Source organism: Miscanthus floridulus, chromosome 13 (genome assembly GCF_019320115.1).
Source record: "Miscanthus floridulus cultivar M001 chromosome 13, ASM1932011v1, whole genome shotgun sequence".
Lineage (NCBI taxonomy): Eukaryota > Viridiplantae > Streptophyta > Magnoliopsida > Poales > Poaceae > Miscanthus > Miscanthus floridulus.
Window position 1 is genome coordinate 84,510,611 of NC_089592.1, and position 15,014 is coordinate 84,525,624.

A 15,014-nucleotide genomic window follows, 5' to 3' on the forward strand; every position below is an offset into this window, starting at 1 on the left:
CATTCCAAGTTTGAGGTTTATCAGAAGGATCTAAAGACTCCCATCAAGATAAAGCAGAATGTCGCAAAACACTAGCTGCATTTTTTACCTTCCTCCTTGGACACATAAAGCGAGTAGCAAATATGTTATCGATGGCAATTTCCCACTCCATGTACACATCAGCACCTATACCATCATAAGTCGGTGGATACGAACAACCTGTCATTGTTAGAAGAGAGCAAAAGACAACACAAAAGTATTATCCCTATCAACGACTTAGGTTGTGGACAAGAAAAAAAACAAGGCACTCAACTCTCAAACGTCTTACCATGGTCTTACAAGTGTTCTTACCAAAGCAATAGGTGGTGTAATCGGTCGGTGACTGTGATACCGTTGTAGCTTGAGTGTAACAGTTGCAAGGCGAACCTATATTTGGTTAGAAGAAAGTGGAGCTTGGACAGGCACAATATAGTAGCAAGGAATAGCAATAATTTAATTTAGAAATTGCAAGATTAAAAAGTAGTCCCAAGCTAGTCTATGTCGCTGGCCCAAACTAGCCCTGAACCTAGTTCAAGCAAGCAATACAATACAACTCAACACAAGGACTCAAAAGGATGCAAGCACTTCAGAACTTTTTTTCACTTTCTTTTTCTTTCCTTCTTTATTTTTTTCTCTCTTTTTTTAGGTGCGGCTTTTTTTTCCTTCTTTTGGTTTTTGCACCTCTTTGCCTTTTTCTTTGTTTTATGTTTTTTTATCTCACAAAAGTGCCGCACATAAGAGATTAGACTTTAGATATTTCCACTATGGAAGAAAAATACTTAACCGAGGAAGCCATAGAAGGAATTGCTAGACAAAACAAACTCAATCACGCAACCCACTCTGTGACTATTTTAGATCCAAAGAAAAACTGGAGATCAATCTGATGCAAGCCACACTAGGAAACAAGACTTGACACTAGACCAAGAACAAGATCAGAACACAACGAACACTAAGACGCAGCGAGGGATGACAATTCAATAAAGCAAACTAAAATTAAAAAAAATTGCAAAGGCACAACGGGGCTATAGGACTAGAGATATATGATAGTGTATATTTTTTTGGCTTTTTGTGGACTATAGGTAAAACAAAAACAGTAGCAATCTAAAGCGGAAAACAAAGTTATACCTAACGGGCAACAAGGGCTCTGATACCACTTGATGTAGAAAGGCCCGATCTTCCGAAAGGTATGACAGCGTCGATTGGTGGAGACTCGACGTTCACGATGTAGGCTTTAAACCAAGACTGATTCGGACCCCCACAACCGTTACACCACTGCTCCGTTGGTTATCAACCACGCGAACGCGGTTGACCTCGCCAAGAAGGCTTTCTGCAAGCGAATCGAGAACACAAGCAAGAACGGAATGAACGCAATCTGAAATTGTAAATAAATATGAGGCTTATGAAAATAAAAAGGAGTTCAAGTCTTTATTCGAAAGGACTAATCGCCACAAGCGAACAAGATCAAGAACTAGGGCCTTGGTTCACAACAAGCAGCCTTGGCGACACAGTTGCAGCAAACAATGTCTGTTTCACGAGGAAATCAAGAATTAAACAAAACCCAAACCCTCAGGAGAGCGACGGCTACTATTTATAGAGTCTTGGGCGTCACCCCCCTGGACGCACCCCTAATGGGCCCAAACACGATACACGGTCCAACGGACCAAAAGACGGTGTCGAGCACCCTGGTAGATTCTGGATGCTGACTTATTTCGACGATTCCTATTGATTCCAAAGGTCTTTTGATGTGAAACCAATTGGGTTGGCTTCCTTATCCAATTAGCTTTCCATCCATATGTGGATCATCGAAAATGGAGTCCGGATGCGTCCTGGGTGACCAATTTATGACAGACTGGTCCTGGAACCTGAGACAGACTCGAACTTGAGTTGCTTTGGGCCTCCACCTCGGGGACTCGAACCGAATTAGCCTCGGACCTCCTTTTTTACTTGGACACCCTCTCTGATCTCCTTGGTCTCCATATGGTTCTCCAAGCATGGTCATATGTATGGAGGTCATGTCCTCATCAGAACATCTTTGGAAGAATGGATTTACGGCAGACTATACCCGGTGGGTCTACCATGGTGAAGCCAATCGTATGAGAGAGGAGGTGGTGATACCACACATTGAGGATTATGATGCTGATGCCGGGGTAGCAGACATGTTAAATGACTATCACGAGGCTGTTGATGCAAAAGTGGATCTGCAAACACAAAGGGCTAATACCCGAATCGATATCCAAGGCGTGCCAGTCGATTTGACCTGTTAATCGACAAGGATGAAGATACGAGCACTTTGGTCCTGACAACAGCGATACGCCCGGAAGTCACGGCCAAGAGGTACTCACACGGAACTCGAGGATCGCCGAAGGTCGCACTGAAGCGATGCAGCTCGCCGAATCAATGAGAACTCGTAAAGAGAAAATAATGCAAATTGACGAAGTCACCGAAAAGTAGGTAGATGCAAATGGGAGTAAAAATTGGTTTTGATATTGATTGATATATCTAATTACATTGCCTCTCACTCCATATTTATACCCTGATCTAAAGAGACACAACCAAACACAACTAGGACACCAAGCCCATATCTAAGGAAACACGTGACTCTTACATGAATCATACTCTAACAAATATAGAAAAGGAAATCAACTCCTATCTATTTCCCTGTCCACCTTAATTACGATGGAAATCTCACCGTCCTCCTTCCCATCGGCATACCCCCTATTTCATCGGCAGTAGTCCTCAAGTCTTCCTTCATCAGCATACTCCTTGTTTCATTGGCAGTAGTCCTCAAGTCTTCCTTCATCGGCATACTCCCTGTTTCATCGGCAGTAGTCTTCAAGCCTCCCTTCATCGGCATCGACAATGACACCTTCAACCTCATTGGCAACGCCCGAGTCTAAATCAACCTCTCCATCGACCATCACCAGCTATCGGCAACCATCTTTACAAGCTGGCTTTCATCGGCTATCAAGTATACAGTAACTTTCCCCTTGCCGATTAGTCCACTCCGATCATTTTGACACGTGCAAAAAACGGTGTCAACACATGCCCCCCAATTTCGGAGTATAAAACCATTAATGCTCCGAAATTTACTCCAGATTACCGTAACTCATTCTCCAAGCCAAAACCTGATCTGTTATCAAATCCAATCAAATCTAATCCTGATTCACGCACTTCAGTAAATATCGCACAATCGCCAACCACTCTTGCCTTGATTATGGTTAAGATACCGAAACAATAACCCATCGGCAAGATCTTAACATGATAATGCTGTCATTTTCAGAATTAAAATATCCTGTACCGATATCTCTTCCAAGTCATGATTACTTGCCATCAACCCATCTGTACAATCCCCTGATTATCGTGCGAACAGTTACCATATCCATCTGAACCACTTCGACCTACATGCGCGCGGCATAGAGATAAGTCCAAAATACCCCTACTCCAAGCGGCTTATAAATAGATTCCTCCGGAACACTCGTCTTCTACCCTCAGACTCCAATCTTTGACATTTTCTCTTTCCGGCGGCGACTCCGACGAACCACTGCACGACCTCAACCAACAAGAACCCTTCTCCAGCGTTACCTCAAGTCTCCGGCTCGTGCCCTCATCTTCCTCAAGATAATGGCAATCAACTTCGACGTCCCCGCGGTTCGCTCCACTTCCATTACCTTTACTTTGATTCCCCTAGTTTTTGCAAATCCATACAGTTGGTGATTTCCTTTCTTTTGTTCTCCGGATCCTTAAACTTAGGAACTGCGCAACAAATTAGTTATTCCAACCGATCAGCCGCATGTCCAATGCCTAGGACCAATGGGCAACCCAGATCCAACCGATCTGATTAATGCAGAGGTTAACAGAATCCCCTTTAGAGCCCAACATTTCTCTCTGAATTTATGGAAAGACTACATTTCCGATCTTGGCCCAAAACCACCAAAGGGTGGAAAGATTGGTACTTGAGGGTTAATAGATCGATGCAAGTATACTGGGCAGAACGGAAGTTAGGACCAATGCATTAGGCTATCTATTGCCGAATATGCAGAAGAATGAATCGAATGATGATTGCAGCTGCTTACTTCTGGTCAGACACAACAAACACTTTTATGTTTGGACATGGCCCAGCTACTCCCTACACTTGCCGATGTCCACATGCTCACTGGCTTGGATATTTCAACTGCCGATGAAGGCTCCATTTATGGTAGAAAATCTGAATATAGGGTGAATACCCGCAACATCGGCGGTTGGACGGGATACATTCAAGAATACCAGAAGACTAGGGACACCTTAACCAGAGGGAACATGCCACATTCTTGAATATGTGGTTAGAAAAATTTATCTTCTGTGGTCGATCAGTAGGACCAACCAACGCCTTCCTCCCCGCAGCTGAACTTTTGGCTAATGGTGTAAGGTTTCCTCTTGGCCTGATACCTTCTGAGCTCCACTTATCATCTTCTTCATCAAGTGTCTCAGAAACTTCTGCTTGGCGAACCCATCGGCAACCTAGGAGGCCCGTGGTGGTTTATCAACATGTGGCTGAATGCCCATATGCACAAACGTCTTGCAATGGGACTTTTTTGCCCAACAATTCCCATGAGAAATTGCTGAAGACCATGTGCTTGGGGATGATGAATCAGCAACACGTTCACCCCTCAATTTTGGTGAAGCCATAATTGTCCTTCCTGGAACAGAGGGCCAATGAAGACCAGATCGGCAGATTCTTCCAGAACCTTCTACAATGGTCTTTCTCGTGATCATAGGGCCTGGGTACCTTATATTGACTGAGGAAAACATATTTCCCCTTCTTTTCAACTTTGCCGATGACACCCTGAATCAGGATAAGGAACTCATGATGGCCATCATTACTCCCAGGGCAATTCCAGTAAATACATTTGGTAGCGGGAAAAACACCAACATTTACGTATGAATTTTACAACCCATCGGCAGTATCCTGTCAATTGGCTTTTGGGCAACTGCCAATCAAACTTTGCTTTGCCGATGTGATCAACCCAGGGAAACAATCACCTGTGGAACAGATTGGAACAAGGTAGTACAACTCTCCCCCGATGCCGATACCATAGATGTTGATATATCCACCTAGACGCCAGTATCCTTCATCACCGAGTCATACAAGCAATGGTTGGTGAGAGTGGAAGGAACAACTGTTTGCAACATCTGTTCACACATATCGGCACATGATCGACCCTGAATACGCCATTCCCGATGACGCAGTAAGTTCCTTTTAGCTCCCTTCCGCTTTTTCCTTTCATATATCGGTAACTAACTCTCTCGTGACAGGTTAACAACCCAGCACCAACTATGAGCAAAAGTGGGAAACCCTTCGATCTTGGCCTGTTCCCCGATATCACCGATCGGCTACAACGCTCCCACCTTAGCCGCTTTGACTCACCAGAAGATCCGTACCAAGACCATCACCTCTAAGTCCAAATTGGCTACAGCCAGGGCCACTCCATCGGCTGCTGCTACAACCTTGGTCAAGGCATTCAAGGGTAACAACCTTGTTTATTTCTACTCATGCCGATCACAAACTATATTAACATTAATCACCAGGGGGTAAAAGCTGCTGCTGGATCGTCATCGGCAATTCCTCCGATATCAAGCACCACTTCTTTTGATGAACCTTCAGAGGTATCTTCTTAACTTTACATTTTATCTGTTAAATATCATACCTTACACTTGTTTTGCAGCAACAATTGGGTACATCGGCAAGCGTACCAGATGTCCAAGCTTCACAATCAACAAGTGCCGATGCCCTCCAGCCAGTCGTTGCCGATGCCCAAGCAAAGTGCAAAGCTTTAATAGATGCTGAAGCACAGCCAAAACGACAAAGGTCCATGCCGATCCCTACATCTGCCCCAATGTCATCGGTCATCATACCTCAAGAGCCAACCACCGATGAAGTCACAGAGGATATCCCATCGGCAAGCTCAACCGATCCCCCACACGACATACTCTAGGTTGCTTCCTCTAGTCAAGCATAGGAAATTGCCTTTGAAACAGGTAAACCGATTAACCTAGCTGATTTACAATACTCATACTTATCCTTAACTGACCTCCTTTCCTTTTCCTCAGGAACAAGACTCCCCAAACAGCCTATTCTCCTTCGCTATTGACGTCTCTGACGATGATGGAGAGGAAACAAGTTCTTCCCTTGCACTGGGAACAATATCGGCAGAAACTAAGTCCAGGTTTGGAAGCTCTCCTGAACTTGCTACAGCAGAATACCGCCCAACTGGTAGATGACTCGGACCCCGCAAAGGCAATTTTCAAAACAATCTGGTGGCCAGGTCCCTGCCGATGCTGAAGAAAGTACTCTTCCCAGCAGCCCATTTAGAAAGTCGCCAACTACAATATCAACGGGCTGCTCAACGTATTGCCGATAGAGCAGCTCAGGCTCAACTCAAAGAAGAGATGCTACAACTGAAACAAATTGCCGATGAGAAGCACAAGGGCATCGGCAACTTGCAGACTTCGGGTGCTGAACTTAAGCAGAAAATCTTGGATTTATCGGCAAGGAAGACGGCTCTATTGGCTGAATTGAAGGAAGTCGATGCAGCCTTAACTCATGCTCAACAAGAAGAAAACCAGCTACCCAATGTCATCAAAGCCCTTCAGCAAGAAAGAGATATCTAGGCTCGCAAAGCTTTGGCCATGAAGAAAAAACCCAAGCCTGTGGAGGGTACTGCCGATGACGATATCAAAGAAATGGAGGAAGCCGAGCAGATTCGCCTGCGTGCGATATTAGCTATCCAATCCTTGTTGAACTTGTAATCTTGTTTATTGTATCGGCACTTTATGAGACATTGACATCCTTGCATAATCCTAGCCGATAGGACTGTTATCGGCACTTATACTTTTATGCATCCATCCAGATACTAGGGTAATATTTCTTTAAATATTTTCCATTTAATGCTCTAGGAAACACAACCCCTTCGAGGGTTTCTAGAATATATGCGTTACCAGGAACAGACTGATTTATCCGATATGGACCTTCCCAATTAGGAGACCACTTTCCAAACTTTGAACTTTTAGTCCCAATCGGTAAAATCAATTTCCAGACCAGATCTCCATCGGCAAATTCCTTTACCTTCACCTTCTTGTCATACCATCTGGCTACTCTTTTCTTATTTTCTTCGATGCTAACTAAAGCCCTAACCGATGACCCGCCCACATCTTCCAACTCATCCTTCATAAGAGTATTATAATCATCGGCTGTCAGCTGATCTAGAGAACGTATTCGCCTAGAGCCAACTTTAATTTCCCAAGGCAATACTGCATCGTGTCCATATACTAACTGATAAGGCGTTACTTTGGTTGCACCATGACATGACATCTGATATGACCACAAGGCTTCATTTAATACTGTATGCCACCTCCTAGGATTTTCTTCAATTTTGCGCTTAATGAGTTTGATGATCCCTTTGTTAGAAGCCTCAGCTTGACCATTAGCTTGAGCATAATATGGAGAAGAATTTAAAATTTTAATTCCCATACCTACAGCAACTCGTCAAATTCTCCTGATGTAAACATAGTGCCCTGATCGGTAGTGATAGTCTGAGGAATACCAAATCGGTAAACAATATGTTCTTTCACAAAATCAATCATATTAACCGATGTCACCTTTTTCAAAGGAATTGCCTCAACCCATTTTGTGAAATAATCGGTAGCAACCAGAATAAATTTATGTCCCTTACTCGATGGCGGATAAATCTGACCAATGAGATCAATAGCCCATCCCCGGAACGGCCACGGTTTGATTATAGGGTTCATAGCCGATGCAGGCGCTCTTTGAATATTACCAAACTTTTGACATCCCTGACATCCTTTAAAATATTTAAAACAATCTTCAAGAATAGTCGGCCAATAGTATCCATTCCTTCTGATCATCCACTTTATCTTGAAAGCCAATTGATGCGCACCACACACTCCTTCATGAATTTCACCCATCAAAGTTTTCGATTCATTACTGCCAACACATCTGAGTAAAACTCCATCTATAGTTCGATAATATAATTCATCATCGAGGAGCACATACTTGGTAGCTTGGAACCTTATACGTCTTTCAACCTTTTTATATGGATCCTTTAATAATCGACAATCTCCTTTCTCCAGTCATCGGTATTAACTGCCGATGTTAGCACTTCCTGAATAAGTTGATACCCTGAAGCATGCTGAGCTAGTCGATTAGCTTCCTCATTATGCAATCGAGAGATATGTTCAAGACGAAAATCTCTAAATCCTTTCAACAATGCAAACATTTTTCATAATACGAAATCAAAGCTTCACTTCGGCATTCATAAAGTCCAGCCAATTGATTTATAACTAGCATAGAATCACCAAAGATTTCAACAGCATCGGCACGTATCTCCTTTAGTAATTCTAACCCTTTTACCAAGGCTTGGTATTCAGCCTGATTGTTCGTCGACGTAGCAACGATCGGCAATGAAAACTCATACTTCCTCCCTTGAGGTGAAATTAACACAATGCCGATACCTGCTCCTTCACCACATGTGGACCCATCGAAGAAAAGTGTCCAGGGAGCAACCTCCAGAGAGTCCACTGTATCATAATGCTGAGTGACAAAATCAGCCATCACTTGCCCTTTAACTGCCTTAGTTGATTCGTAACATAGTTCAAATTCTGATAATGCTAAAATCCACTTGCCGATTCTACCACTTAATATCGGCATCGACAGCATATACTTGACTACATCGTCTTTGCATATGACCGTACATTCGGCAGATAACAAATAATGCCTTAATTTGACACACGAAAGTATAAACATAGACATAACTTTTCGATGGCCGAATACCTCGTCTCAGCATCCATTAGTCTTCTGCTCAAATAATAAATAACACGTTCTTTCCCTTCAAATTCTTGAATAAGAGCTGAACCGATAACTGTATCATCAGTTGATAAATATAACCTGAAAGGCTTCCCATGTTGAGGTGGAACTAGCACTGGAGGTATTGTTAAATATTTCTTAATTTCATCGAGGGCTAACTGCTGCTCAGCTCCCCATACAAATTCCGATCAACGATTGCAATTCAGTCTTATTGGCAGGAGCAACCACCTTGCTAATTGCATCAATAGACTTCCTACTGATTTCAATGCCCTGCTGATGCACCATAAAACCCAAGAATTGACCTGCCGATACACCAAATGCACATTTATTAGGATTCATCTTCAATCCATGCTTCCTTGTGCACTCCAATATCTTTCGTAGATCGGCTAGATGTTTTGTGATATCTTCAGACTTAATCACCACATCATCAATGTAGATCTCCACCAATGTGCCGATGTATTCATGAAAAATAAGTTCATAGCTCTTTGATAAGTAGCACCGGCATTTTTCAAGCCAAACGTCATGACTACCCACTCAAACAACCACCTACATGACCTGGATATCTGAAAGCAGTCTTGGGAATATCTTCTTCAGCCATGAATATTTGATTGTAGCCTGCATTACCATCCATAAAGCTGATAATTTGATGTCCGGCTGCAGCATCAATCAATAAATCAGCAATCGGCATTGGATAGCCATCCATCGGTGTGGCTTTGTTGAGATTCCTGAAATCAATACAAACACGAAGTTTTCCATTTTTCTTATAAACAGGAACCACATTAGAGATCCACTCTGCATATCGACACTGTCGAATAAACTTTGCCTCAATTAATTTAGTTATTTCGGCCTTAATATCAGGAAGTATATTAGGGTTGCATTGGCGCGCTGGGCTGCTGATGTGGCCGAAATCCAGATTTGATAGGTAACCGATGTTCAACTACCGATCGGTCTAATCCAGGCATCTCAGTATATCCCAAGCAAAACAATCTTTATACTCTTTTAACACATCAATTATTGCTGCTTACACTTGGAATCTAACTTAGCACTAATAAAAGTAGGTCTTGGCCTATGCCATCACCGATATCTACTTCTACTAAATCATCTGCCGATGTGAACCCTTGACCTAATTTTCCATCATCGGCAAACCTATCCATTAAAACTCTTCTTCAGAACCGACTGCTTGGATTGGTGGAATTTCATAATCAGCAACTCTAAGGAACTCTTTTTCCCAAGCTTCTCCTGATATGCATTTAGTTCGCTCATAAGTATCTGACTTCTGCCGATGCGATGATATAAGAAGAATCACCAGGGACAACCTCAATCTTATCCCCAATCCACTGTACGAGGCATTGATGCATTGTAGAAGGAACACAACAATTAGCATGAATCCAATCCCTCCCTAGAAGCAGATTATATGCACCCTTGCCATTAATAACAAGAATGTCGTCGGCAAGGTTTTTGCTGCCGATGGTCAATTCAACGCATACTGCCCCTTTAGCCGGTGGTGGTGACCACATTGCCTTCAAAATCTTTCAGCATCATATCGGTTTTGGTCAAGTCTTGATCTCCTTACCAAGTTTCCGATACATCACATAAGGCATAATATTAATCGCAGCCCCTCCATCAATAAGTACCTTAGACACAGGCTGCCCATCAACTCTGCCCCTTCACAAACAAATCCTTAAGATGCTGTCTCTCGTCATCGGTAGGTTCTCCAAAAACAAGCCATCATTGGATCTAGTGTCAACTGAGCTACTTGATCAGAGAGAACAACTTCTTCCTCATTATCAGATAGTGCCAAAAACTTCCATTGGCAACATGAATACCATATTAACATCTGCCGATGGACCCTTATTTTTGTGTTTTACCTGCCACTGCTGATGACCAGGACCTCTCATTGGAGGAATTTTCCTCTTGGTATAAATCCTCCTGACGCTCACGTTGCATCCTTCTTCTCTGTGTCTTTGTTAGACCCTCCGGGCACCATCGAGGAAACTTGGTTTTCTAAACCGACTGATAACAGGTCCTAGTCGATTCTACACGGCGTATATTAGGGTCCCTGTAGAATATTTCCTCATCGGGAACTCTTGCATTTGCCATTTCCTCAAGCTCCTCTTGATTCCTTGGAAAATATCCAGCGCGTTTACCAAGCCTTTCATGTACACTAAGTCTGCCCCCCAGCCGATCATGCACTGATGCTCTGCCTTCTGATCGGCTCATTGATAAATAAACCCTGATTGCCAGGTTGAAACCTCCTTCTCTGACCGATTGACCCCATAATAACCATTGCACTCAGGGTCAATTTTCAACAGTTTAGCAATTTAATACCTTCTTCCCAGCAATGGATAAAAAACGGGCACCTCCAATGATCTTTATGCCGATGCCATTCTTCCCGACGTCTTTCTTCTTGCTGTTGTCGATATCGATCATTTACGCTGACGCCAACCCTCCTGCTGCCTTCGATGAGTAATCACAATGCCAGGTCGAGGGAGGTTTTTTGGAACTACTGCTTTCTCCCAGCAAAACCCTTACTTTTTGCATCATCGTTAGTTATCCGATGTTGGGGATCCACTGACTGCATTTTTCTCAGCAGCCTCTGACGTCAATACTTTGGTCTTCCTTTGGCCTCCAACGTATTTGCTGGAAAAGGGTGTTGATCAATTTTCATCGGCCCTTTGGGCATTGGAAGTACCAAACTTAATTCTCCCAGATTCAATAGCCGATTGTAACTGTTGCCTGAACACCTTGCACTCATTTGTACTGTGTGAAGTTGCATTGTGCCATTTGCAGTACAAGATCTTCTTCAACTCTTCTGCTGATGGGATCACATGATTAGGTGATAGCTTAATTGGCCTCTTGAAGCAGAAGATCAAATATCTTTGTCGGCCTTGGTGATATCAAAGGTAAACTTTTCTGGCTCTTTCTTACCAAAGGGACAAGATATCGGCTTTTTTATTCTTAACCCACTCAGCTAAGCCGATAACTGGTTCTTCATCAGAATCAGAATCTTCCTACTTCTTCAACAAATGATACCTTTTTTACTCCAATTCTTTTTTAGGTTCAAAAACCCTAGTATCTTGATAGAGATCCTTTGCACAAGATGACTGAGGCTTTCAAACTCCTGAGAAGCATATCTGTCTTAAGATGTGGCAATAACCCTTGGAAAGCCAGATCGGCAAGCTGCCGATCATCCAGCACCAGACTGTAGCACTTATTTTTTACATCTCGTAGCCTTTGCACAAAGCTCTCTACCGATTCATCATTAGCGCTTTGTCTCAATTTACTAAATCGGTAAGCTTCTTTTCATGGATTCCAGCAAAGAAATACTTATGAAATTGTTTTTCTAGATCAGCCCAAGGGTAATAATAGAATTTGGTGGTAATGAAATGAACCACATGTAAATGCCGATCCAGACAAAGATGATGAAAATAATCGAACTCTTAATTCATCTCTGCTAGCTGCCTCTCCCACATTGAATAATGAAGCGATTGACGTGTTCCATTGTTGATGTATCCTTGCCCGGAGAATTTAGTGAAATCTGGTACCTTGTACCGATTTGGGAGAGGAAATTAAATCATATGCAGGAGGATATGGAGTCTCGATAAGAATAAGTATTGACCTTGGGCTTTATCCCAAACTGATCCTTCATAATTTCTGCTATCCTTATCGGCCCAAAAAGCATCAGCTCCTGCTTACGAACTGGCTGAATTTCTACAGGAGGTTACCTGCTGATATCCTTCACATATCTTTTGGCCCACGATCTCCAGCAATCGGCATATTTGCCGGTACTTGTGGTCCATTAACCTGTTGGAAAGGATTCATCGGCTGAAGCTGCCGATGCTTGATTCTGAAAACCAGCTTGCATATGACCTGTTGAATCCCGCAACCTGCTGATTTTGCTGAACTGTATGCCTTGAACTAGGTAACTGTCCTGACCAACCATTATTAGAACTCATCGGTACAAAACTTACGATGGCTGTAATTTGCTGACATTGTTGGATAATTATAACCAGCTTGAGGCATTAAACTGAACCCCAGTTTGACTCATAACAGGGGCTTTCTTGCTGTATCGGCAGTAAGCTTGCGATGATTTGAACTGGGCGTTTGAACCAAAGGCATCTGGAAACCCCCTGGAGTTGGTTGCACAGTAGTTGTGTGGCATATTGAGGCACTTGGGGCCATCGGCGAAACAGCCGATGGTATAGGAGCTTTTCCTACTGCATCAAACACTTGAGGTAATCCAGGATTGAAAGCAGATGACTCCGGAGGCATACCATATCCCCACCAATTAGTAGGAATCTGGCTATTCTGAGACACAGGGCCTGACATAGCTGATGCCGATAGATCTGTACTAAGCTGAATTCGTCCTCCTGGTAGTACCGGATCTGATCGTATCGGTGTAGATTGAATATTAGGTAAGCCTGCCGATACTGGAGAAGAAGTAACTTCTGTACCCACAACGGCCGAGGGAGCCGATGGAGTATTGACAGATGCCGGCTCTGGTTGGTGATAGGCAGGCCCAACATAATGCGGTGACGCTTGTCCTTCTTTGAGAGTTCGAACCACAGCATTATGAACAGTATTGGACAACACATTGGAATGATTAATCAAAGCATGATTTACTGCAGAATTAACCATCTCTTGAAGTTTACCAGGATTGGAGTCAAAGGTAACCTGCCGAGGCAACGGCAAATCTTGCTTCTGGATGACTTGTCCACTCTTGTTCAGGCTAAACGATTTCAGACAAAGCTGCCTGTATTCTTCTACGGCCTTTTCCATAGCCTGCGCTGGAGTACTCCTCCCCCCTTCCCTTCTCTCTTCTCCGCTTCTCCTCCTCCTCCTCTCCTTCCCTTCTTCTCCTTCTCCTCTTCTTCTCCTTCTCTTCCCCTTCCTCCTTATCCTCTTTTCCTTCTCTTCTTCCTCCTAATTCACCTCTGCCTCCTCCCCTCCAACACCAGCCGACGACCAGGCCGAGCTGAGGGCTGGCCTCGGGGTGGCGGTGGGGATGGGCGGCCGGGCGCAGGGGGCCGCCGGTGGGGGCCGTGGGGGTAGGAGGGCCGGCGTGGGGGGAGGAGGGCCGGCCGGGCTGGGGCGGCCCCGGTGGAGCCGGCGGCCGGGGGCAGGGGCCGCCGCCCGCGGGGAGCCCCGAGCGCGGCGGCGGCGCAGGGGGCCCCGTGGTGCCCGGCGCGGGGGAGGAGGGCCGGCCGGGCACGGGCGACCGCCGATGAGCCGGGGCGGCCGGGCGCAGCTACAGGGGCCACCGGCGGTGGTGGCTGGGGTGGAAGAGGGGGCCGACGTGGGGCGCGGGGCGGCCGTCGTGGGAGCTGACGGTCGGCGAGGTGAGCGGCGGTGGGGTGCGGAACCGAGCGCGGGCCGGAGGGAAAAAGAGGGATTTGGGCCGACCCCGGGTTTTTAGGTTTTTAAAATCCAGGGCCTCGGCAAAGATGTTTTTTTTTTTTAAAAAAATTCTTGTGAAGATGTCTGGGTTTTATGCATCTGACGTAGAGTAATAAATGCATCTGACGTAGACTATGCATGTAATCAGATCAAATAATAAATGCATTGGATACATAAGTACTTACCAACATAGTGAGCGCGCTATCAAACGGAGAGGCAGACCTGGCCTGAACCGGAGTTTCTTCACTAGGAACGTCTCGAGCATGTCGAACACGGGCATGGCGTAGATCTATTATAGATGTATCTCGATCAGAAATGTCATCAATCAATGATCAATGCAATCAATAATACTATGAGATTATAGGTGATCGACGACGGGCCAGCAGGGACCTAGCTATCGTCGGACCTGGTAGCTGCCGATGACGTGGACCACGACGAAGATGTTTGCCATGGCGATGAGCCAGCATGGCTTCTCAAGTGTGATGAGGATGTTGTCGTCAACGGCATTGCCGAAGACATAGTAGCCGATGAACGCCACGGGGAGGTAGCAGATGGCGACGACGATGTAGGCGAGGACGACGCCCTGCCACATGGGCTTCCTGGACGGCTTGTCGGGCGTGGACGGGATGGTGCACTACCGGACAGAGCATCTTTGCCGAGGGCCTGAGGATTTGCCGAGAGAAAATGCTCGGGCACTCGGCAAAGAGTTTTTGTCGAGGGCCTAGCCCTCGGCAAATAC

The 15,014-nt window shown here is 44.8% G+C and overlaps 2 protein-coding genes across 2 annotated transcripts in view; one reads left to right on the forward strand and one right to left on the reverse strand.

Moving 5' to 3' along the window:
- Positions 1-15,014, forward strand: part of LOC136500193 (lysine histidine transporter 2-like) — a 42,133-nt gene that overhangs the window by 24,436 nt on the left and 2,683 nt on the right. The window lies entirely within an intron of this gene.
- On the reverse strand, positions 14,457-14,867 carry LOC136501901 (lysine histidine transporter 2-like). The gene is made up of 2 exons (XM_066497425.1): positions 14,682-14,867; positions 14,457-14,564 (listed from the first exon to the last, which is right to left on the reverse strand). Exons 1-2 carry the CDS (start codon positions 14,865-14,867, stop codon positions 14,457-14,459), a joined length of 294 nt encoding a protein of 97 aa, XP_066353522.1.

What these genes read in the sequence shown, in the direction of transcription:
- LOC136501901 (XM_066497425.1), bottom strand. Translation starts at nt 14,867, where the DNA reads ATGTGGCAGGGCGTCGTCCTCGCCTACATCGTCGTCGCCATCTGCTAC. An exon ending in ACGTCATCGGCAGCTACCAG is followed by an intron (nt 14,565 to 14,681) that starts GTCCGACGATAG and finishes CATCTATAATAG; the next exon opens with ATCTACGCCATGCCCGTGTT.